General features: G+C 43.9%; 3 protein-coding genes across 3 annotated transcripts; all 3 read right to left on the bottom strand.

Annotated features, from left to right (window-relative positions):
* Positions 1 to 700: 700 nt before the first annotated feature.
* tfg (trafficking from ER to golgi regulator) lies at positions 701 to 8,741 on the bottom strand. Its single transcript, XM_076014555.1, has 8 exons — positions 8,582 to 8,741; positions 6,763 to 6,976; positions 6,518 to 6,601; positions 4,970 to 5,116; positions 4,559 to 4,726; positions 4,308 to 4,457; positions 2,073 to 2,174; positions 701 to 1,979 (listed from the first exon to the last, which is right to left on the bottom strand). Exons 2-8 carry the CDS (start codon positions 6,944 to 6,946, stop codon positions 1,567 to 1,569), a joined length of 1,248 nt encoding a protein of 415 aa, XP_075870670.1. The 5' UTR covers positions 6,947 to 6,976; positions 8,582 to 8,741; the 3' UTR covers positions 701 to 1,566.
* Positions 8,742 to 9,124: 383 nt separating this feature from the next.
* jagn1a (jagunal homolog 1a) lies at positions 9,125 to 10,765 on the bottom strand. Its single transcript, XM_076014564.1, has 3 exons — positions 10,651 to 10,765; positions 9,993 to 10,093; positions 9,125 to 9,906 (listed from the first exon to the last, which is right to left on the bottom strand). The coding sequence occupies exons 2-3, from the start codon at positions 10,079 to 10,081 to the stop codon at positions 9,444 to 9,446; spliced, it is 552 nt and encodes a 183-aa protein (XP_075870679.1). The 5' UTR covers positions 10,082 to 10,093; positions 10,651 to 10,765; the 3' UTR covers positions 9,125 to 9,443.
* A 334-nt stretch (positions 10,766 to 11,099) lies between these two features.
* Positions 11,100 to 21,043, bottom strand: col8a1a (collagen, type VIII, alpha 1a). Its single transcript, XM_076014627.1, has 3 exons — positions 20,893 to 21,043; positions 14,717 to 15,026; positions 11,100 to 14,502 (listed from the first exon to the last, which is right to left on the bottom strand). The coding sequence occupies exons 2-3, from the start codon at positions 15,015 to 15,017 to the stop codon at positions 12,566 to 12,568; spliced, it is 2,238 nt and encodes a 745-aa protein (XP_075870742.1). The 5' UTR covers positions 15,018 to 15,026; positions 20,893 to 21,043; the 3' UTR covers positions 11,100 to 12,565.
* Between the last annotated feature and the right edge of the window lie 490 nt (positions 21,044 to 21,533).

Below are 21,533 nucleotides of genomic sequence, written 5' to 3'. Positions count from 1 at the left end.
ATTGACATTTTGCATTGTACCACTTTGTCTCATGCTCAACTATCATAGGACGGTTAGTTCAGTGAGTTCAGGCTTTTTAAAAGTATTTTTTGGATTCCGTTTTGTCTCAGACATTTTTTTTTTTTTAACATACTATCGTAATTTTTTGTTATTCTTTTTCATTTTCAGACATGTTGAGATTTTGCATTTTACCATCATTGGACGGTCTTCTTTTTGAGTTTTGGGCCTTTTAAAACATTTTTTGGATTTATTTTTTTAAATTTACTTCCAGACTGGGTCAGCAAAGTAGATCATTGATTATAATGCTAACTATCAACACGGCACATGATTTGAAGCCGACAAGAAGATCACTTAAAAATAAACAAATTGTGTTTTCTTGGCAGAGGCCACGTCGAGCACGATTCTGCATTAATATAAAATATCTTTAATAACCCGCCTGCACGCCATCCTTCTCACTTAGTCTGACAGTATGACACAAAAATCAACCACATACTCACACAAACACAGCCAAACTCTGACCACAGGCAGCAAAACAAAATAACAAGAGCAGCATTACAGCAGTTTTTCCAAACCTGGGCGTAGGAGAAGTGGAACTGACGCCAAACCTCACCGAGACATGAAGTCAGAAAGCACCAGTCAGAAGGCAACAAGAAGAGAACAATGCAAGCCAAGGCAGACACAAATGTGGACAAACACCAGCTGGGTCTAAATCATTTATTAGGTTAAAGAAAAAAAAAAAATGTTACAGTTTATACATTAACAACTAAACGCAGTTGAAGGTGGAAATCAATGTATTAGTAAAAACCAGTGATAAAGAGAAAGGATAAACAAGCCTTACTGGAGGTGACATATCAGCTATAGAGCATTCTTCATGATGCTGGGATCTACACCTCCCTCAACTCATCACCTAGTTAGTGTTCCCAACATGGGGGCGGATTCATTGACACAGACACGGTGACAAAATCAAACAGCAAACAAAAAATAACAAAAAAAAAAAGAGAAAAAAAGACGGAGACGGGGAACGAAAAGCGAATGCACAACGGGTAACTTCTCATTTTGCAAGCGTCGGCTTCTAGGTTCCGTGGGGACGCTGATCTCGCTCTCGTGCAAAACAAAGAAAACGCCACTATGATGAAAATGCTAAGTGCAGCAGCCTGTTTCGGTCTTCCAGGTGTGTGCATACAGACTGGTTACTGACTACTACGGCGAGGTGGAGGGGCAGCGGAGGGGTCACGGTAGGGCTGATCAGACACTGGTGGTGGAGACAACAGAATGGAGGGGAAAAGAAAAAAACAGCAGGGACAAACACCGGGAGCACAGCGAAGCGGTGCGTGTGAGACAGACAGCATACAAACACTAACCATCAGAATGGGGGGCAAAAGGGGCTTCTTGTTTTATATATGAACTTATTTGTACGGGTGGGGGTCTGGTGGGGGGGTGGTGGTGGTGGAAGGATGCAGTGATAGACCATATTTCCTACACCCAGGCCAAACAAGTGGAGCCACATATATAGAGGAAAGGGGCTTTAAGGGGCTGCATGGAGGAGCAGTGTTACCCGCTCTCCTCTTACCGGTACCCGGGGCCTGGCTGGGTGTAGCCCTGGCCGTAGGGGGGTCGGTTGCGGGCATACGGGTTAGCGGCCCCTGGGGGAGGGGTGCCGCCCGGAGGCGTGGTGAACGCCGGGCGCGGCTGGTACCCTGAGCCGGGCTGGGAGCTGGGTGGCAGGCTGTAGTTGGCAGGCTGGGAGGCCTGGGAGGTATAGTTTTGGGGAGGGAAGGTTCCCGGCGGGTACTGCTGGGCTCCCTGAGATGGATGCGGCGGCGGTGGCGCCTGCTGGCCACCCTGGAAGCCTGGCGCTGGCCCCTGGCTCGGAGCCTGGGAGGAGGGAGGAGCGTAGTTCTGGAACTGCTGCTGCGGCTGCGGCTGCTGCGGCTGCTGCGGCGGGCCGGGCTGGGGGGCTCCGGGCTGAGTGCTGTAGCCTGCAGAGGACAGAGAAATATTAAATAAATAACCCAGACGGGCCAGGTTACCTCTTTACCTTTGGCAGTTTTTCCTAGTCGTTTTGTTCTTACCGGGGTACTGCATCCCATACTGCTGCGGTTGCTGCTGCTGTGGGGCCCCGGGTTGCTGAGGCGGGTATCCACCTGGAGCCTGGTACTGCTGATACACCTGACCTGTTACCAGAATCAAGAAATAGCGCAGAGACTTTTACTTTTACTTCTTTGTACAGTGAAGCGTCGGAAAGATAATCATCTCACCGCTTCATTTCTCCTACCAGATGGCAGCTGCAGGATGCGATGCATCTCGCAGTGCAACCAGTGCAACTACGCAAACAGTTGCAAGCACTCAGATATAAAGACTGCTAGCTGAGAGCATTGTCTGTACGTCCTGTCACAAATACCAAGCCATTGACAAAATGTGTTTAAAAATCACCTGCCATCCAATAATCAACAGAGAGTTTTCCCCCTGAAACTTCCACAGTTTCTGAGGCAAACAGAGAGCAAGTCAACTGTTCAAGCGTAACATTTCTGGCACACAATGAAACACAAGTTTTCCCCGAAATTCAGTCAGCAAATATGTAAAGTCATATTAAAGCAGAAATTCTTCTAAACCAACGGAGGTAGAAAAACTTCAGACTGAATTTAAATTTTCAATCAGAATGAGCCAAAAACGTTTTACTTCGAGACACCTGTCGACTAAATATTTGGTTGTAAGTGGATCTCCTTAGTGCGTTTTTTTTTTTTTTTTTGAAAGGAGTCACATAATGAGGCAACCATCTGTTATCTCAACGGCTGCACCTTCGGGGACAACACTGAGGTTTTTACTGCGTGAGGAGGAGGCATGTGTGTTAAATGAGCTCCTTCTCCTCCGTCTGTAATCCATCAGGAGTGTTACGCAAGAGTGATGCGCGGCTGTCAGACACCCTCTCACCCCAGGATTCTTATTTCACTCGACTTGGACCTTAGCAGGTCAGTTATGATACTGCTGAGCTCACCTGACCATGAGCTGATCAGAGGCTGCGTGAGGACAGCTGCATTTCTCACGCAGACAAAACAAAACACTTCATGCAGATCAAGTTTTGAAACTTCACACCAGGGGGAAAAAAAAGAAGAAGAAAAAAACTAAAGAAAACACCAGGCCATTTGATGAAGTACATCATGCTAGAGCAAGAGCATCGGCTGCACAAATCTACGTTTCCACTGATTAAAACTCAAGGTTTTCATGCATTGTGTTTCTTACACTGTATGTTATAGTATGTGGAAGTTCAGTAAGGATAAAGACTATGGACAGAATCTAGGGTTTTGGACAAGATGAATGTGTTAAAAAAAAATGAAACAAAAAACAGTTTGGAAGTCCATCCATCCATCCATCCATCCATCCATCGCCTCTTAGTCGGGTCATGGGGGTAACAGTCTCAGCAGAGACACCCAGATTTCCCTGGCACCCAGCCACCTCCTCCAGCTCATCCGGTGGGATCCCAAGGCGTTCCCAGGACAGCTGAGAGAGTCCTGGGTCTTCCCCAGGGACTCCCTCCGGTGGGACATGCCCGGAACACCTCCTCAGGGAGGCATCAGAGACAGACGCCTGATCCGTCTCAGCTGGCTCCTCTCGACGCGGAGGAGCAGCGGCTCTACTCCAAACTCCTGCCCGGTGACTGAGCTCCTCACCCTGTCCCTAAAGGTGCCTCAGTCCAGCCACCCTACAGAGGAAACTCATTTTGGCCGCGTGCATCCGGGACCTGTTATTTCGGTCATTACCCAAAGCTCATGACCTATAGATGAGGGTCAAGCTCTTTCTTCACCACGACAAATCAATACAAAAACGCTGCACCGATCTGCCTGTCGATCTCGCACTCCGTCTTTCCCTCACTCATGAAGAAGACCCAGAGATACTTGAACTCCTCCGCCTGAGGCAGGGACTCTCCATCAACCCAGAGACGACAAACCACCTCTTTCCGGTCGAGTTTGGAAGTCATATTTTATAAAACATCCCACATCTGCAGGAATAGACACTATAATATTTTGCCATATGACGTTCCCATATCATCCCAATATTTTCTCCATATCTCTAGTCTGCCATTGAACTCCTCAAAGATGAGGAAAGTCCACCTTTGACTTGTTGCACTTTTTGGGGGGGCTGCTAAATGATCAATCACCCCTTTGCGATGCAAAAACCTTAACCTTCTAAAAGCTTAAACATGCAGAAAGGACAGAAAAGCAGCAGACATGAAAAGTTTTTTGCTGGGCACAAACCTGTAAGTTCAGTAATTATGCATCATTAATAGAAAAGGCATGTATTTCTCTTACCATCCATGCCAGCTGGGGGTCCCTGCTGTACTCCAGGATAGGGGGGCTGTGGCTGGGGAGCTGTGGCTGGCGGCGGGGCTGCAGACGAGGACGAGGCAATGCTGTCAGGAGTTCCAGAGCGCTCCTCTGGTGCAACTGCAAGGGGCGCTGCTGGTTTCAAATTGAGAAACAGATTGTTTTGTTTTTTTAAAGGAAGCATAAAAGAGACTTTTTATTTTAAATGTCCCTGCGGCTTTCACAGCGTGCAGCACCTGCAGCCTGGTCCTCACTCAGACCGAAAGCTGAGATGACATTCTTGTTGACTTCATCCTGGTTCTTTAATGGGTCAAAGGCCGACATGCTGGCCGCACTGACGGGAGTGGCCTGTTTCACTGTGGGGTCGGCGGCGACTACTTTGCTTTCACGTCCGTCTCCTGAATCTGCAGACAGACACAGAGAACTTTGATGAGTAAATGCATTAATGAATGCATGCATGGAGTTTTCACCAGCTAACAGCCTGACTGCAGCATCTCAAATAACAAAGTGAGTTTGTGCTCTCTGGTGGACAAACTCTGTAACGGCACCAGTTTATAAATTCTCTGTTCTATTCCCCACAATGCAAAGACCAAACCACTTATCCAACATGACCGTGTGTCTGTGTGCGCGCGAGCGTGTGCACTTGCCACTTTCTAGCGCTGTAGCAGCCAGTCCGGGCTCTGTGGGGGGCTCTAGGCTGTCCAGGAGGTTGTTGACTTTGTTTCTGAGCTCGATGAGCTCCCTGCGCAGGTACTTCACCTGACTGGACTCCAAAGGCCGCGGCTGGCCGTTCACTGCAGATAACGGGACGAAAAAGAGAAGGCAAATTTAGAGGCAGGGTCAAAAATAATCATTTCTAAGTGTGTTGACTGTGAAATATGAAATAAAGTTAGTGTGGGACTAACTGCTGAGTTATGACCATTACCACAGTATGGAGCAGCTCTTAGTTTAGGCAAAACCTGCTGATTATACACTGCAAGCAGCACAAGAGGAAGGATGACGTGTGACACTTATGACTGCACATCTCAACTATCACATGATCAGATCCAGTAAGGCCTTTCACATCAGCAGCTTCACAACCACTCAACTGCCAAGCATGCATTTTACAAACAATGGAGCCGAGTGAATGCTGGCCAGATGGCGCTGCTTTAATATGCACCAATGAATAAATCCGGCTGTTGTGCTGTTTATCAGTAAAATGCCAGATTAACAGGGGTCGTTCTCTCCTAAAATCCCTTTGTTTCCACAACAAATGAGTCTGTTGTAGATTATTTTAATTCAGATTGCAAAAATAATAGAAGCTCGTTCAGTCAACAGGTCTTTCAATTAAAAAGGAAGCAGAACTGATCCAATTCTGATGTGGTTTATTCATCGACATCAGAACCTGAGGACGCTGATCCATCTCAGCTCTCTATTCTGTAGTTTGTGCTGGACGGCGAAAGCATCGCATGGTAACCCGAGAAGGTCTGCATGAGTGAGTGGTTGCAGAGTGCTAACAGAGCTGTGGGTTGGCAACTCAATAAGGTCTTAATGTGGAGATACTGTAGTTTCGAAACAGTATGAAAACCATGACAGTGACTTTCTTGTCTGAGAGGAAATTTGTTTTTCTAAGGAAATAAATTCAAGTTGTAAATGAAAAGTGAATAGAAGAGTGACTTTCTGATCTTACGTGATTTTCAATAATCAATACGCTCACTGGGCAAGTGGGGGTGTGGATCTTGCCCTTTACTGAGGTTGATGAGCAAAACATCTTTGAATGAGGGCTGGCTGTGTCACACAGCAGAGTCTCAGTCTCTTAGTCACTGCATAAAAGGGCCTTAGCTGTTAGGGTGAGGCTCCCTGCTTGCTGAATGAAGTTGTTCTTTCTGTGGTCCACACCTTAGATCACACAGCCCCAGGGTTGCACACTGCCGACTCAGGCAACTTGACTTTTTAACATTAAAATCAAGAACCAATACGACTTGCACAGAAGACTTATCTAAATGATTAAACAGTCTCTTGCCTTACCGACATGGAAATACAAAACTTATTAGAATGAATGAATAAGGAATGAATGGAGACTTTTGTATGAAAGAGGCACTGGACTGCCCTCCAGTGTTGGGGTGCTGTAACAACAAATGCAACATATCTTCATCTTGAGGTCGTCAGCAGAATAACACTAAGGTCACTTAGGAAATGCTCATTTAATAGCTTACCAAACAGAGTGAGCTTGAGTATTCTACTGCACTGGATGGCAAAGGAGAGGTCGGAGCTGTCAAAGATGGTGATAAGATCGTCGTCTGGAAAAACACAAAGAGGAAAAGCGCATCACACACTGCAAAATGAAATACCAAACCAAAGCCTGACCAGAGATGACAAGTCACTCTTCCTTTGGTCATAAAGGCATGTAGAGTGCAGTGTAATAAGCGTGCAGTCAACTAGGCCACGCGCTCAGACTCACCTTCATCCTTGTATTTGATGGTCACCTCGTCGTTACTCTGCAGCTTCCCCCTGAAGACACGCTGCATCATCAGCACCAGCTCATCGTAGGTGATGTCCTCGTTGTGGATGGGGATACGTCTGATATCGTCGCCCAGCTGGGCTTTGATGATCAGCTTTCCACTCAGGTCCAGCTGGCCGTTCATGGTGCCGTCCGACCTTTCCTGCTTCCAGCACTGCGGAGCAGTAGGGAGGTTCAGAGGACAGGTTTCCAAACAACTTGTTTATTGACACAACTTTCCCTCCGGTCCGCCACAAAAGAAAATGACACCGGATTAAATGTGGATGGTTGCTGTAGAAAAAAAATATAATTTATGAATATCCATTGAAGCGCTGACAAGTAACTTGGGCGTGTCGATAAGTAAGCAAAGCAGCTTGGAACTGCGGCGTTTTGCAGGAATGACGATCCCCTTGCTCAGTCCAGTCCAGAATAAAAGTTGGCTGGAGACATTAAAATGTAATGTATTAGTAAATCTAGTCAGTCAAAGGCATTCAGTAAGACTGGGGGAATGGGAGAAGGAGACAATATAAGTAAGTGCTTTTATCATGAGAAACCAAGACAAAGTAGGTTAATCAGCAGAAAAGGACATCAGCTTTAATGTCTTTCTTTAAAAGCACCGGGGTGATTACAAAATAGGGGACAGGGCTTCTCCCGAGGCCAACCCTGAACAGCGAGGCTGCTTTAATCAAGTGTTCAGACTGATTGCACGCTTCACTTTAGGCAAAGGTCGGCACACAGTACGACACGAACCCACGTCAAGGCTCGCTGCAAAGTCAAAGGTCAAATATTAGCTGAGGAAGTCGTAGTGACAGCTGTAGAGAATCTTAGCCGCAGTTAGTTTCGCACAAGTGCATGAAGCGGTCATTTGTATTTTAAAGACGGAACCGTTGATCCGTACATGGTTTAACCCAGTAAAGGTTTAATTATAACTTCGAAATTCGCTGAACTGTCCAATTTCATTACTAACGTGTCTGCCCTGGCAATGCTAGGCTTTTTTTGGTCTCAGCAATGCTACCTTGCTGCTTCCTCCGCTGCAGACAGATGTATAATTGGCTGGATGCTAGGGATTGTGGCTGTAGCTAGCGGTTAGCATACCATTACGGTGAAAATAAACGGGTCAAAAACAAACAGATTTTTATCGGGCCGGGGCATACCCGAAGAGCGCCCGACATGTCGGAATCCAATGCTTAACGTGCTCTTATGGGATGACGAAGGCAGATAAGGGCAGCTTTGAAACAGGCTTATTCGCAAAGTCATCTGTCAGTGGCCCGCAATCAGCAAGCAATGGACTTGCTAATGTTAGCCAGGCCGTCTCGACGCTGCCTTGTCAGCGGCCGCAGTGTAGCCAGCAGATGGACTGAAAGGCTAAAACTTTGCGTAGTTTTACAAGATACAGTGAAGAAGCTATTTCAATGAAGTATAATCATCTATTTGGATCGGTTTTTTTTTGTTTTGTTTTAAAGAAACCCTTTAAGCGTTTAGATTTCTGGTCTCAGCATTCGAGTCAGAAGCAAGACACATAGTAGTAGTCTTTCTCTGGGACTGGGTCAACTTTGCGGCACAAAATAGAACACACAGCAACTGTTAAACGGGTTACTGGATCTAGCCGGCCTCAACACCTGTTTGTGTGAGCTAGTGCTTCCCCCCGCGTAGCGAAAGCACAGTCGCTCGGAAGAGAAGCGAAATAACGTTGCATAGCTCGACAACACGTAAAGTGTTAGCTTCGAACAGAGTCACGGCCTCGATTCTGCCCGGCAGGAAACTATAACTACAATATTACCTGCTGACTCTGACGACTTGACCACGCTCCTTTTCACGGGTTATTCCCAAACTGTGTAAATTAATTTCGCTAGCCTGGTCAGACCTGGCAGTCAGCACCAGGAAGTGTCCCAAGTGGTGTAAACGTCAACCAGTACGTGGCATTCAAAGCACGCAGGCGCACACCACGTGGGGCAAAGTGCAACGCATTACGTCTTGCTTCACTGTAAATATTGGCTGTCAAAACACACGTTCGAACCAACTAAATTTCGTTCTGAACGATTTTACACAATTAATGTGTAGGTCACCTTTTTACGTGTAAGGTTTCACAGTCAACTGTTAATCGGTAAAGTAATTTAATTAAAACTCCACTTATAAAAAAAAAATAAAAAAAATCAGAGTCTGTTTAACTCCTTTTTCACCACGAACTGCAGATATTTTCACTCAATGGATTTAATGCAATTGGTCACATGTACTCAGATTAAACTGGATATGTTGTGCGAGGCAGAACTGAGGAAGGGATCAACGCTTAAAGTGATGTGCAGTAAACCAGTATCATAATCCAATGAGTTTATTTGCATAATCATCAAATAACAATACTTTGCATATTACAGAGATAAAAATGACTCATGCCTCCAAAGATTCTCAGCTATGATGAATAAATAAGATAGCAGTAGTCCTGCTCCAAATATAATATGTGAAACATCTGTTGTAATAGATCAATAAATAAATGAAAGGGTTTTATTTTGTCCTCTGTCTCTTTAAGGATTTCAGTACGTAACAAATGAGGGCTACATATCAATGACTGTAAAACAAAACAAAGACGGAGAAAAATGAAAGGTACACAGAATTCCAGCTTTTCCCAGTAACCAGTTAGTAGTCAATCATTTCTTCTTCTTTTCCTGAGTAGTGTCGAACCAAGAGTCTAATAGCTTCTTCATGTAGTACAACTGCCAGGCGTGCACCTGGACAGCAATCACCATCACGAGATACATAACAGTCACCGCAGAGAAGCCGAAGATAAAGCGGTAGGCTTTTCCATTGCGATAGAGCTGCTGCGCCACGGGGAACATCTCCATTCCGCCGTAAATCAGGGGTGCCACGGAGAAGAGTCCCGCGCTTATCATGGATATGACCAGGTAACTGATATTGCTCTTTGGAAGTGACAGGCTGCTGCACAGCAAGGGGATGAAGCTGAGAAGGTAGGGGTACTCCCACTGGTACGGCTTGCACACAGTGTCGTGTGACACCAGACCGCAGTGGCTGACGGTCACCTGGGCGGCCACTAACAGCCAGAGGAGAAGGTGGACCAGATTCAGCTTCCGGATCTCCGATTTTAGCGACGTGCTGCAAAAGATTTTGTAATTGTTATGCAATGATAATAATAATAATTATGACAAACAAAATATATGACAATATTAGAGGGAACTTACCACATTTGGTAATGTGGGACCACCCTCTCTTTGGGTTTAAAGTCACTTCCATTTCTACTAGCAGCTCTGGGGTTCCCTCGAGACGTCATCTTGAGCAGAACCTGGTGAGTAATAAAATTTTTACATTAGAACCCCAAACATGGCAAGGTGGAAATGAGACAATTAATTACAGCTAATAGTATTCTCATCACTTTGAATAGGGTTATGCTCAAAATTTAGTGCAAGGTGCATGTCACAGCCAAATTAATTAAAAGCGGTGCCTTTCATTAGCCTATTTTTGCATCAGTCCAAAGCCTAAATATAATAAAGATTTTGAACAGGAAAAAAAAAAAAAAAAAAAAAAAAAAAGTCGTTGACAAGCAAACAATATTCGATTAAAAACAATTCAGGATAATCCTTTAGGACACAGCATGGTTGTTCATACCCTCTAAACACCGAAGACATTTAATACATCGCAAAAATATTAGGACTATTGTACCGACGTGAAGCTTGCTAGCACGTTAGCTCTAAATGCTAACTCTCCCTTTCTCGCTTTACCTTACTGATACAATCTAAGTTTAGCGCTGTCCTTTTGTTATCAATTGTACGGTTTAGCGCAGACATGGTACACAAGCTCATGACAACAAAACGCGGACATTCTCCATTTACAGATTCGTACCCTTTGTGCACTTCCAGTAGGTCTTGCAGCGCTCCCAATTTTTTAACACAGTGATGACAAAGGGAGAGACATCTGAACGTCGTCGTAACTGCCATGCGCCTGCGCACAGTCTCAGTAGAAAACCCCTCCCACCGCAGCATCAGCATCTTTCACCGGCAACCAACTCATTGATAAATTTAGATTTAAAGGGGCTGTTTTTTGTTTTTTTTTTTTTTTTTTTTTTTTTTTACCGGTTGGCAAAGGAGAAACGTAACTTAAGCAAAGATGATGATGATGATGATGATGATGATGATGATGATGATTTAAAAAAAAAGAACATGAATAAAGGAAATGTAATTGGCTATCTCCTGTACTAATGATCGGTTGTTGCTACTATCATCAAAAAGAACGAAATTAAGCAGTTTATCATCGTTAGAAAGTGCATGTAGAATCAGAGATCTCAACATTCATTTATTTTTACTAAAACAGTTTTTATTTAGAAAAAAACAGAAACATGAGCATCAATATCAAAAGTGAAACAATAAGACATAACATGGTTACAATGACAGTATTAGCACCACGGTTAAAAGCAGAAATATACATTTATTTTTCATAATGAGTTGGCATGCTATATGTCCTTGGCATTGTTTGTACATAGTTAATAGAAAAATTAGACAATAGCTGTTGAAAATGCTCAGTCAATGTTCAGTATAAACCAGGCATCAGATAATGCTAAGTGTGACAGGATGCTATGAAACAGCACAAACAGCCCAAGAAGGACAAGACAGTATGAAAGTCCCACTGTATAATTTAAGACAAACAAATCTTGGTTTCCCAAATATTAAATACTATGACCTCATGTTTACTTTTACGACTGTTCTAATAATGAAATTATGATTTACTTTGTGTTACAGGAATGTGGGTCGAATTTCAACAATAAAATATCTAATGCAGTGGTTCCATTTTCAGCGCAATATAATAGGTCATATGTGTACTTTGGCACAAAAATGGTCTGTGGAGGCACTACATACATTTTTCCGAGATGGAAAAAAAACATTTTCTTCATTTCTACTCTGTAAATATTACTTCAAAAACTTGAGCCCAGTTACCGATTTTACATTTTTGGTGCTTCAACCACCATACCACCATACCCACATGCATGCCACATACAAGCACCTCCAATTCTTTCCTATCTGTTCTGCATCGGCTAAAACATCTTGAACTTCTCTAAACCTCTCTCATTTGCAGCTCAATGGCCAGGAGTGCACTGCCTCAAGACCCAGCAAAAACTCCCAATGGTAACCATCCTGATGCCTTGCACTTCTCCATGATGATCATCCACAACACAAAAGATATGAACTTTATTTTATTTTTGGACCAAAAGTTAACATTTTATGTGTTCTACTGTCATTCACATTCTTTACCATATGGGGTAGCTGCCAGTTTTGAAGAGGAACAAAAAAAAAAAAATCTGTTTTTTAATTATGAAATATGGGTTGGTATATTTCAAAGATTTTTTTTTTTAGCATATAATTTTTGGCTTCCTCTCATGCTCCCCCAATATCAATAGTTTGTAACGTATTGCACTCTCATGGATTTTGGCACACATGGCATACATTGCATAATGTATTAAGATACATAATGTCTTCTAATGCCTTCACATACATTCTTTTATGTCTTGAAAACTGTAGAAACCTATTTGCAATTACAAGGTTCTAAGGCTTTAGAGTATAAAAGCCACTTTATGCATATCAGGTGTCATACTTAGGTCCTTGAAGATGTTTGATCCTCTTATTCCTATGGACAAGATTAATAATTAGTTGACTGTACTTGAACTATCCAGATTAAGTTGAATCGTGATTGTGTTCTTTTCCATGCAAACATAAGCTTTCACTTTCCTCTTTATGGAGCCTTTATTTCCGTTAGGCTTGTGACATTACATTGGATATAATAAATAGCCAGAAAAGGAGGAGTGCACATATTGACCAGCATAAAGTCCAGCTGCCTGATCTGACGGCAACTGAACGTAAACAGTATCACCAGGTTGCAGAGGTAACACTGCACTCCCTGATGCTTGATCCAAAAAGCCCTTTTTATATTCATCGTACGTATACATCACTGGTTCATTGTTCCTCATTAAAGCCACCCACACATTAGCTCCTTTGCAGTGAACATGGTAGGCAAAATAATAGATGCCAGGAATGTCACAAGTGAAAATTCCTGTCTCAGGATTGTAGTTTTGGCGACCATTATATAAGAGCTTGTCAAAGACAACTGGAACACCCACAGGTGGAAAGGGAGTGGTTACTACAGCTGTGAAAGCTGGCATTTCTAACCCACTGGCACCCATTACCTCTGCCCCATTTCCATTATACTTGCCCTTTTTCCCATAACCACCAGCCTTTACACCATCTAGACCGGGGCCCATTTGAGAGAGCACTCCAGCCATGTCAGGAGACAGACCAGATTCTCCTGGTGGGCCAGGTGGTCCAGGAGAGCCAGGGAGACCTGGTTGTCCCTGGGGTCCTGAAGGACCCTCCTTTCCTGGTGGTCCTATAGGACCAATAATACCTGGAGTACCCTCACCTGCAATACCTGGTGGGCCAGGTTGACCAATATCTCCTTTTGGCCCAGGAATACCAGAAGGTCCAATTGGGCCTGCTGCTCCATCCATTCCAGGAATTCCCTTAGGACCTTGAGGTCCAATTTCACCAGGTAATCCATCTTGACCCTTTGGCCCAGGAAGACCCAGTGTACCTGGAGTCCCAGAAAGACCTTTTGGTCCAGCATCTCCTTTTACGCCAACGGGACCCGGTGGACCTCTTTGTCCTGGCTCCCCATTCTCACCTGGCAGACCATCTTTGCCAGGTATACCAGCAGGCCCAGGTTCACCCTGGATTCCATTAAGACCTTTAGGTCCTCCTTCACCGCACTCGCCTTTGGGACCAGGTAGACCTAAACCCCCAGGAGGCCCTATAGGGCCTGCTGGTCCTGGTGGACCATTTGGTCCAGGTGGACCAAGCATACCAGGTAGTCCCCCATGACCCTTTTCTCCTTTTGGTCCGTGAGATCCAGGTGGACCAACCAAACCTTTATCACCCTTTGGTCCTGGAAGTCCTGGTTTACCAAATCCTGGGAGCCCTGGCTTTCCAGGCAATCCTGGTGGACCTGGATGACCTTTAGCCCCTGGCATACCAGGCTGCCCTGGCAGACCATTTTGACCAGGCTTTCCTTGACCTGGTAAACCAGGAGGACCCGGTGAACCTTTTTGCCCAGAAGGGCCAGCTGGTCCTTGTTCTCCAGGGTGTCCTTTATCTCCAGGTGTTCCTTGTGGTCCTGGTGCCCCATTCAATCCAGGTTTTCCAAAACCAGGCAGGCCTCTTGGGCCAGCAGGTCCTGGCATCCCAGGGAGACCTTTGTGACCAGGCTGTCCGGGTTGTCCCATTCCCTTGTCTCCTTTTGGTCCTGGTAATCCTGGAAGTCCTGGGAGACCTTTGTGGCCTGGCTCTCCCTTGGGTCCAGGCTGACCTGGTAGACCCTGTCCACCTGGCTTACCTATTCCTGGTAGCCCAGGTGGCCCTGAAGGGCCTGGGGGACCTGGTTGACCAGCTGGGCCTTCTTCACCCTGAGGCCCAATTTCTCCTTGAGGGCCAGCATCACCAATTCTTCCTGGTTTGCCCGGTAATCCCGGCAAGCCTGGCTTTCCCACTCCAGGTGCTCCCGGTAGACCAGGAGGTCCAGGGGTTCCTGCTGGTCCTTGCTCTCCATTACCTGGGGGTCCAGGAGGCCCAGGAGGTCCCTCTGGCCCAGGTGGCCCTGCTGGACCGTGCTCTCCTTGGGGAATTCCCTCAGCACCACTTGGAACGGTCTGACCTGAAATCAATAGGGAAAATAATTTTTTAAAAAAATGATATGAACATGGACGGACAAGACACTTAATTTAATTAGTTGTCTAAACAACAGTCAGTGAACTACGTCACTCTCAATTTTCTGGTGTTTCCAAAATCTAAAGAATATAATTCAAATAGAAAAATTCTATCCTTATATTCTTACAATAGTCAGTTATGTAAAACTTTTACATCTCTACCTTTGTCTGAGCCCCCATCATAAGTTCCTCCTTTACGTCCAGTTTCTTTTCCTTTTCCTTTGTGCATGGGCATCTGGGGTAGCTCCTTCCTGTAGTGGGGATATTGCATATAGGGCACCTCTTTTCTGAGGTATTGTTGTTGGGGAAAGCCTTCTTTGCCCATCCCCATGTGTTGCATGTGCTGCATGGGCTGATACGGTTGAGGGCGTTGCTTGTGTCCATAGTATGCTCCGCCACTTACATAAGTAAGAACAGCAAGTTGCAGCAAGGTCAGGAGGAGGGGGACAGGGAGGGGATGCATGATCAAAGCCTGTGTGGAAGGTAGTGAAGGAAAAATATCAGGAAGGGCTGCATAAATGCATATACATTATAGAAAACAAAGCAAGCACTCTGGAATAAGACATGTAGCATTTGCTGAAAATAGTTAAAAAAGAAGTCAATAGTCCTTCACATTTTGCTTGTGTATGATCATGTTTTCATATTTCAATTATAGTTATAAAAATTATATAATTCTACAAAACCACAAAATGCTTGTTATGAAATGTGAGTGCAGTTTACATTTCCTCATTCTAAATACCACAAACTAAAATGGTAATTTCCAATGTTTTTATATTAGTAGAACAAATAATATGAATAAAACAATTTTTAGTCACTCAGAAAGGAGTTAGTGTCTACTGGTTAGTTTACTACATGTGGCCTGTTGTTAAACTTCTGGTCCACCAACATTCTTGGGTCATTCATTTTCTGCCAAACTGTGCTTCACCATATCCCCAACTTGCGTTTTATTCTGACCAATCTGTAGTTTGTCTAGTTTGCATCCTTAGTATCCGCTCAATCAGCGCAGCTTGGGTCTTTTCCACCCTCTGACCTTTTCTCAGTGGACTGGTGATTTTGACATGGCCGTGACACTGTGTCCTGATGAGTGAGAGCCTTTGAAAAAAGACCACCTACTTTCCATAGAGCAGCCGACGCACTAAAGACTTCAGAGGAATGCGACTAACTTTTGTCAATGGAAATGCCAAAATCCCCCAAAACTTTTGGAGGGAAGGTAATACGTTCATGAATGTGTCAGTAGTATGGATACTGCAAAAGAGCAAAGAAGCAAAAAAATAAATATCTCATTTGCTGGTTATGCACACTGACCTGAAGACAGGCTGTTAATGCTATGTGCTAATTGTGTGCTATGCAGTAGGGGGTCAGTGTGCCCGAATTAACACTGTTCTGTACAACACTGATTGATATTAACAGAAAGGTAGTAGACAATAAATTGAGAAATTAAAGAAACATGATTCGATGTATGTGGCTTCTTCGGGCCCAAGAATATATATGACAGGGAGCTGGTAATTTCACTTCATATGGGATGGTGGCTGCTGGTCGTTGCTGCTGGAACAAAGACTGGCCTTCATCCTGAGACATTAGGCAGTTCAAATATTCAGACACACCTTTTCCTGCAGATGCAGTTTCTAACTTTCAGAAAACTAGAGTAATTTATGTCAAGGTACACATGTAAAATATAGCTTTGATTTGGTCCAAAAAATAGTGTCAAACTCAATCCAAACAGGTACGTGCATATCTTATTACAGTTGAATGCTTAAAGGATGATGAAATAACTGAATTAAATTTGAAACTAAATTTCACTATTCTAAAACTTAGACTAAGCGCGCATTAAAAATCCAGAGAAAACACATGTGGCCATTTCATTGCCTTCCATTCAGTTTTCTCCCAGCTTAGTTTGTGTGCGTGTGCACGTGTGTGTAAAGGTGTTTTTAAATAGGTGGAAATATTCTGACAAATCGTGAAACCACAGATTAGAGGGGCCGCACAGCAAGGATCTGTTCAGTGTCACATAACACAACACCATAACACTGCCTTGGCAACCACGGGGTGATGCAAACACCTCCTGCATATACCTGGTGCACGTTTCTTCAACACATTATTCTGTGTGAGCGTCGCCTCCAGAGGACCACTTGCGTACCCTGACAAAAACATTGACCAGCACTTTCCACTTTTGAACCTGTTACCAGAGAAAACAGGCGGAGAGAAGGCTGCGCCTCTACACAAAGCAACTACACAGAGGTACATTATTTGACCAACTCAAATTTAAAATAAGTGTGTCATCCCTCCATCTGTACAAACACACGTGTCAGACGTGAAGTCATATAAATAAATGTGACACGCCAGTGAGAAGTTGTCATAGCGTGAGTAATGTGCCATAGACTGTTTCTCACATTTGTAAGATTTGCACTTTAATTTTTCGCACACCCATGTGAAACAATGTGGCTCCCTGAGTGGCGACTGTCTGACATGCATTTATTTATAACAGGGGGAGCAGACGCGTTGTACGCGTCCAGCAGATGTCCGCCAAATGTGATATGATTTGCACCTTTGTCATGCTGCCTTGTTTACGAGGCAGTGGAAAGTAAATAAGCATGAAATGAAGAACCAATACCAATACAACTACAACTACAGCAACTGCTGCCAATAAAAACAATGATGATAGAAAAGGCATAAAGAACATGTGTTATGGACATATTTTGTTGCAGTTATCGTATATGACCAGAGCTTCCCTCCAATAAACAGAACCATAATCAATATATATGACCATACCATCCAATCTTTTTTCTATTAGCAGCTTACTGACTGTGAGGCCGGGCTTAGGCACATCTGTTTTTTGTGCAGCATTTCAACATGGTAACACGCTTGAAAATTTGTGAGTCCTACTGGGGTGTTTCCTTGCGACAGCTGGTAGCCCAAAAATGGTGAAGCAACTGACCAACGCTGAGCCAGTACCTATTGCCATAAAAGAAAACATTTAATAGTAAGATCATAGAATTAACAATGTAAAAGCCACACGGGTACAATAAAAAAAAAAAAAAAAAAGTCTGGTTACAGTCTGCGGATATGAGTTCTAATTTCTGAACATCTGCTCCCTCAATCACGATTGGCTGGTCATACACCGCTAAGCTCTCAGCCTGTCCCATCTGGACTAAATGGTCTCAAAAATAAGCAAACCTCAGGGAAGTCCTCGGCAAATTGACCATTAGGTTTGCACTGTGAGAAGACTTGTGTGTGTGTGTGTGTGTGTGCGCGCGCGTGTGTGTGTGTCCAGGTAAGACGTGTGTTCGTTCTGCTCTGTTTAGCATGGCTTGACGGTGTTTGCCCATAAGAACCGCAATCCACAGAATCTCATTAGGACTGCAGCACAGCTGTGTAACCCAGCTTTGAAACTGCAACACTGATAATGACACGATCAAAATCACAATAAGGTTCAACAAACTGGACCTCAGCTTCCTTCATGGGAGAGGAAGTGAAGGAAGAAGACCACACATTTTCAAACCGTCTTAACCCTTTATTGGTCAGGGGACAATGCAGTGTATATACACTCACTTGTTATTACATACCATGACAATAGTAATCTTAATAAGTAATTAAACACCTGTTGTTTTTATGCTGGTAGTTATATGAGGAGTCTTAATCCACTTGGTTCTATGTGATATTTTGTGTGTGAGTGTATTAAGTTCTGCATGACTGATGTCTGACGAAAAATGATCTTCTAGTATACCTTATTCCGGTATATATATATGTGTATATGTTTCAATTTGTTCCCTAAGTAAGGCACAGTAACACAAAGTGCAGTCATAACAGCACTCACAGAATGGTTGATTGAATTTTAATGCTTAAAAATCAAGCTGTTATGTAAAGACCAATACCAAACAGGCATGTTTTTGTGTGGGTAAAAAGGTTTGCCTCATTCTTTGCTTTATGAATCCATCTGAAACAAATGATCTAAGCTGGTGTAGCTGGTGGCTTCATTGATTCCCACCAAATGACACACAGACTCAAATATGAAACTTCTCTTTCCAATTACTCCACTTTGCTCTTTCCCGCACAGTGATGGGGTTCGGGTTGCGCGACAGTTTCAATGAGATAAAGCCGGTCTGCAGCTCAACTATGTCCACACACCTCCAGACACATCTGTCTGCTCTCGGTTCACCGCCACATGCAGACAATTTCCCCTTTGACTGTCGTTTCTTCTTCCTGTATCACCGTGGGAACAGAGCGCTGCCTGTTCTGCACCTTCCTCACCTTCTGCCTTATTTCTGTCTCTTTGCCCTCGCCGGCCCTTCTCCTCCTTTGGAAAAACAACCCGGTTCAGTGACCTGAAGACAGTCGCTGACCTTGCAGGCTGCAGCGAAAGGCAGAGGGCTAGACTGTGTGTCTCTTTAACTCATGGTGCTAAAAGAGGAGGGAGCGGCAGGGCTGAGAAGACCAGTCTGGGTGAGCTGTGATAACTCCAGGTGAAGTTCCAAGTTGATCTGATCATGTTAGGGGCTGATAGCAAAAACAGATTGCGGACGTTGGGAAAGTATTTTCTTATTATAACCAGTCTGTTCTTTCGAGCAAATGCAAAATGTGTCAGATTCTGACTGTCTCAGTGTTCCACAGCCTGACTGAAGCTGGTACACATTCTTTCTTTTTCCTCAGCAAACTATTTATAGATTTAAACCCTTTTTACGCCTGAATTAGGAATGTGCACGAACGTTGCAGCCCCTAAGGGAATAACAAAACATTTTGCTGCTTTGGCTCCCTGAACGCAGCTTTTATCACACGGCGCACCTCTTAAAATTAACACCTCCTGCAGTCGCACAGCAAACTTCCTCGTTCAAACAGCCCGCGTACACAAACCAGAGGAATACAGCTTACACACACACACACGCACGCATGCACACACTGCCACAGCTGTGCCGCTAAATGACCAACATGTTTACTCCCCTTCCTCTGCCATTATTCTGGCTTTTCTTTGAGAGCTTTTGTCCTGTGCATTCTTGAAGGTTTCCAAATAATGTGTACAGGAGGCTGCATTGTTGTATGTGCGTGTGCGCACACACACAATACTAATACAGGATTTCAGACGGCGATACTTCATGTTAGTGTCGTACAAACTAGGTTCACTGCTGGTGAGGTTCGCTGCTATTATTTATAAAATAATGCATTTTTTAATCAGACAAAACATAAGTCATAATTGAGAAGAATAGAATAGAACAGAAAGACATGGTTTGTTGAAACCAACTGAATAGCTGAATCAGGTTACAGCAAATTTTGTCAACCACAAGCAACATGTTACAGCTCAAGTGACTGCGGCGTACATCAACTCATTTTCATTGGCAAAAGTTGGTTTTATTTTGAAGGAAGTGTAAAGGAGGGTCTCATCATCTCTTACACTGAAATCTTAAGTCAAATCTGAAGTTTTCCAAAGGTGACATTTAACTGATGAGCCCAGAGACCCATATTAGTGGCTGTATGTTCTAATGTAACATCCACATGAAATCCTATACTATTCAATTTTTGCTCTCAGCATCCCAACACCAAGCTAATGTTACATGTTAAAAAAAAATCCCCAGAGTTAAAGCCAGTCCAGAGGAAAATAGACCCTGTTTACACTGTTGCCTCTTCTCACCAAACTGCTGCTCTTTCTCCCAACTTATACAACTGACAGTTTGGCTTCAGCTTTCAGCACACAAGGCATTGGAATGCATATTTGCCTTAAGCACAGGCAACCCGCGCCGACGGATGCAGAGCAGAAATCACAGCGCTGCAAAGCACCAAAGAACCAACCTAAAAGATGCTGAGTGATTTTTAGAAGTCATCCGGCACCCTGCGGGGCGGCGGCCTCCGTTCAGGCATTTGCACTTATTCCACATTTGAAGACACGATTAAAATGTTTAACTCCTGTTAGTGAAGAATGTTTCCTGCTGCTGTTAGAGTGAAATATAGTGGGGGCAATTTCAAAAAAAACAAACCAACAAACCATTGTGAAATTTAAAAGCCTCTCCAAGAAAAAAATAAAGCAATTTAATTTTTGTCTGTTTTTTGGTTTTCATTTCTTTTTCCTTGGTTCAGCATTGGATAATTACTAATGACCAATTATTCTTTTTACGCAGACCCCATAGTCTTAAAAATTGTGACCTGTATAAAACGGTAAATATTTGACTTTACAGTTTAGGCAGTCAAAGTGTAAAAACAATGAACACCAGTTATTACTTGAGCAAACCCTTTTATTAAAAGGCTGTACTCCAACATTAATGGGTAAAATGGAAATATAACTGGATAAATATCACCACAGGCAGATGTTGATACGAAATGCGTTACACAGATGAGAATATGACAGTGCTTACCTTAGAAAGGCCGATTAATTGGGGGAAATAATCACTGCTGTCTCACTCGCGGGCAGGATCACAGGCAGACAGACAACCTCACTGAGGGAACCCTTGGATATGTGCTTATAACAGACAACACACCTTGTGGACATAGCTTATATCTGCTTGAGGGTGGAGCCACTTGGGTGGGTCGGGTGGGTGGGGCAGCAAGAGGAATGGAGGGGATGGAGATGGCCGGAGATTGGACCGGGAGTAGGTACAACCTCACCATAAGGGGATGACAAAGGAGTAGTGTGGGGCAGTGTGGTGTAGCGTAGTGTAGTGGCACAACAAGCTCACATTCCCAGGCTGGGATTAACGCCGGGACAACAGGAATGTTTTCTCAATCAGGTCTGGGTTCTGGAAGGAAAGCTAGAGGTTGAGATGCACAGTCACGCAACATAAAAAAAACACATCAACCCAAACACTGAATACTTAGTGGTACAACTATACTGGTCGATAAAACACTGGCTTCTCAAGGCCACAACTCCAAAGTTCCTTACAGTCCTGACTTTATTCTAAGAACATGCGTATCAACTTCATTACACATTAAAATTACAATCTAGAGTTCTTATGAGATGAGTAAATTCCCACAATTTCCCCAGTAGTTTTTTTGTCCC

Source organism: Nelusetta ayraudi, unplaced genomic scaffold (assembly GCF_046127955.1).
Source record: "Nelusetta ayraudi isolate G7.1 ecotype Tasmania unplaced genomic scaffold, CSIRO-AGI_Nayr_v1 ptg000169l, whole genome shotgun sequence".
Lineage (NCBI taxonomy): Eukaryota > Metazoa > Chordata > Actinopteri > Tetraodontiformes > Monacanthidae > Nelusetta > Nelusetta ayraudi.
Note: the sequence above shows the minus strand (reverse complement) of the source record. Positions and strands in the feature narration are given on the sequence as shown.

Bases quoted from the DNA above. Each gene is read 5' to 3' on its own strand.
- tfg (XM_076014555.1), bottom strand. From the start codon at position 6,946: ATGAACGGCCAGCTGGACCTGAGTGGAAAGCTGATCATCAAAGCCCAG. The intron at 4,727-4,969 runs GCAAGTGCACAC...GTCTGTCTGCAG, and splicing joins TGCTACAGCGCTAGAAAGTG to ATTCAGGAGACGGACGTGAA. The intron at 2,175-4,307 runs GTAAGAGAAATA...TTCTGGTAACAG, and splicing joins ACCCCCAGCTGGCATGGATG to GTCAGGTGTATCAGCAGTAC.
- jagn1a (XM_076014564.1), bottom strand. From the start codon at position 10,081: ATGACGTCTCGAGGGAACCCCAGAGCTGCTAGTAGAAATGGAAGTGAC. The intron at 9,907-9,992 runs GTAAGTTCCCTC...AATCTTTTGCAG, and splicing joins GTCCCACATTACCAAATGTG to CACGTCGCTAAAATCGGAGA.
- col8a1a (XM_076014627.1), bottom strand. From the start codon at position 15,017: ATGCATCCCCTCCCTGTCCCCCTCCTCCTGACCTTGCTGCAACTTGCT. The intron at 14,503-14,716 runs GTAGAGATGTAA...TATTGATTTCAG, and splicing joins TGATGGGGGCTCAGACAAAG to GTCAGACCGTTCCAAGTGGT.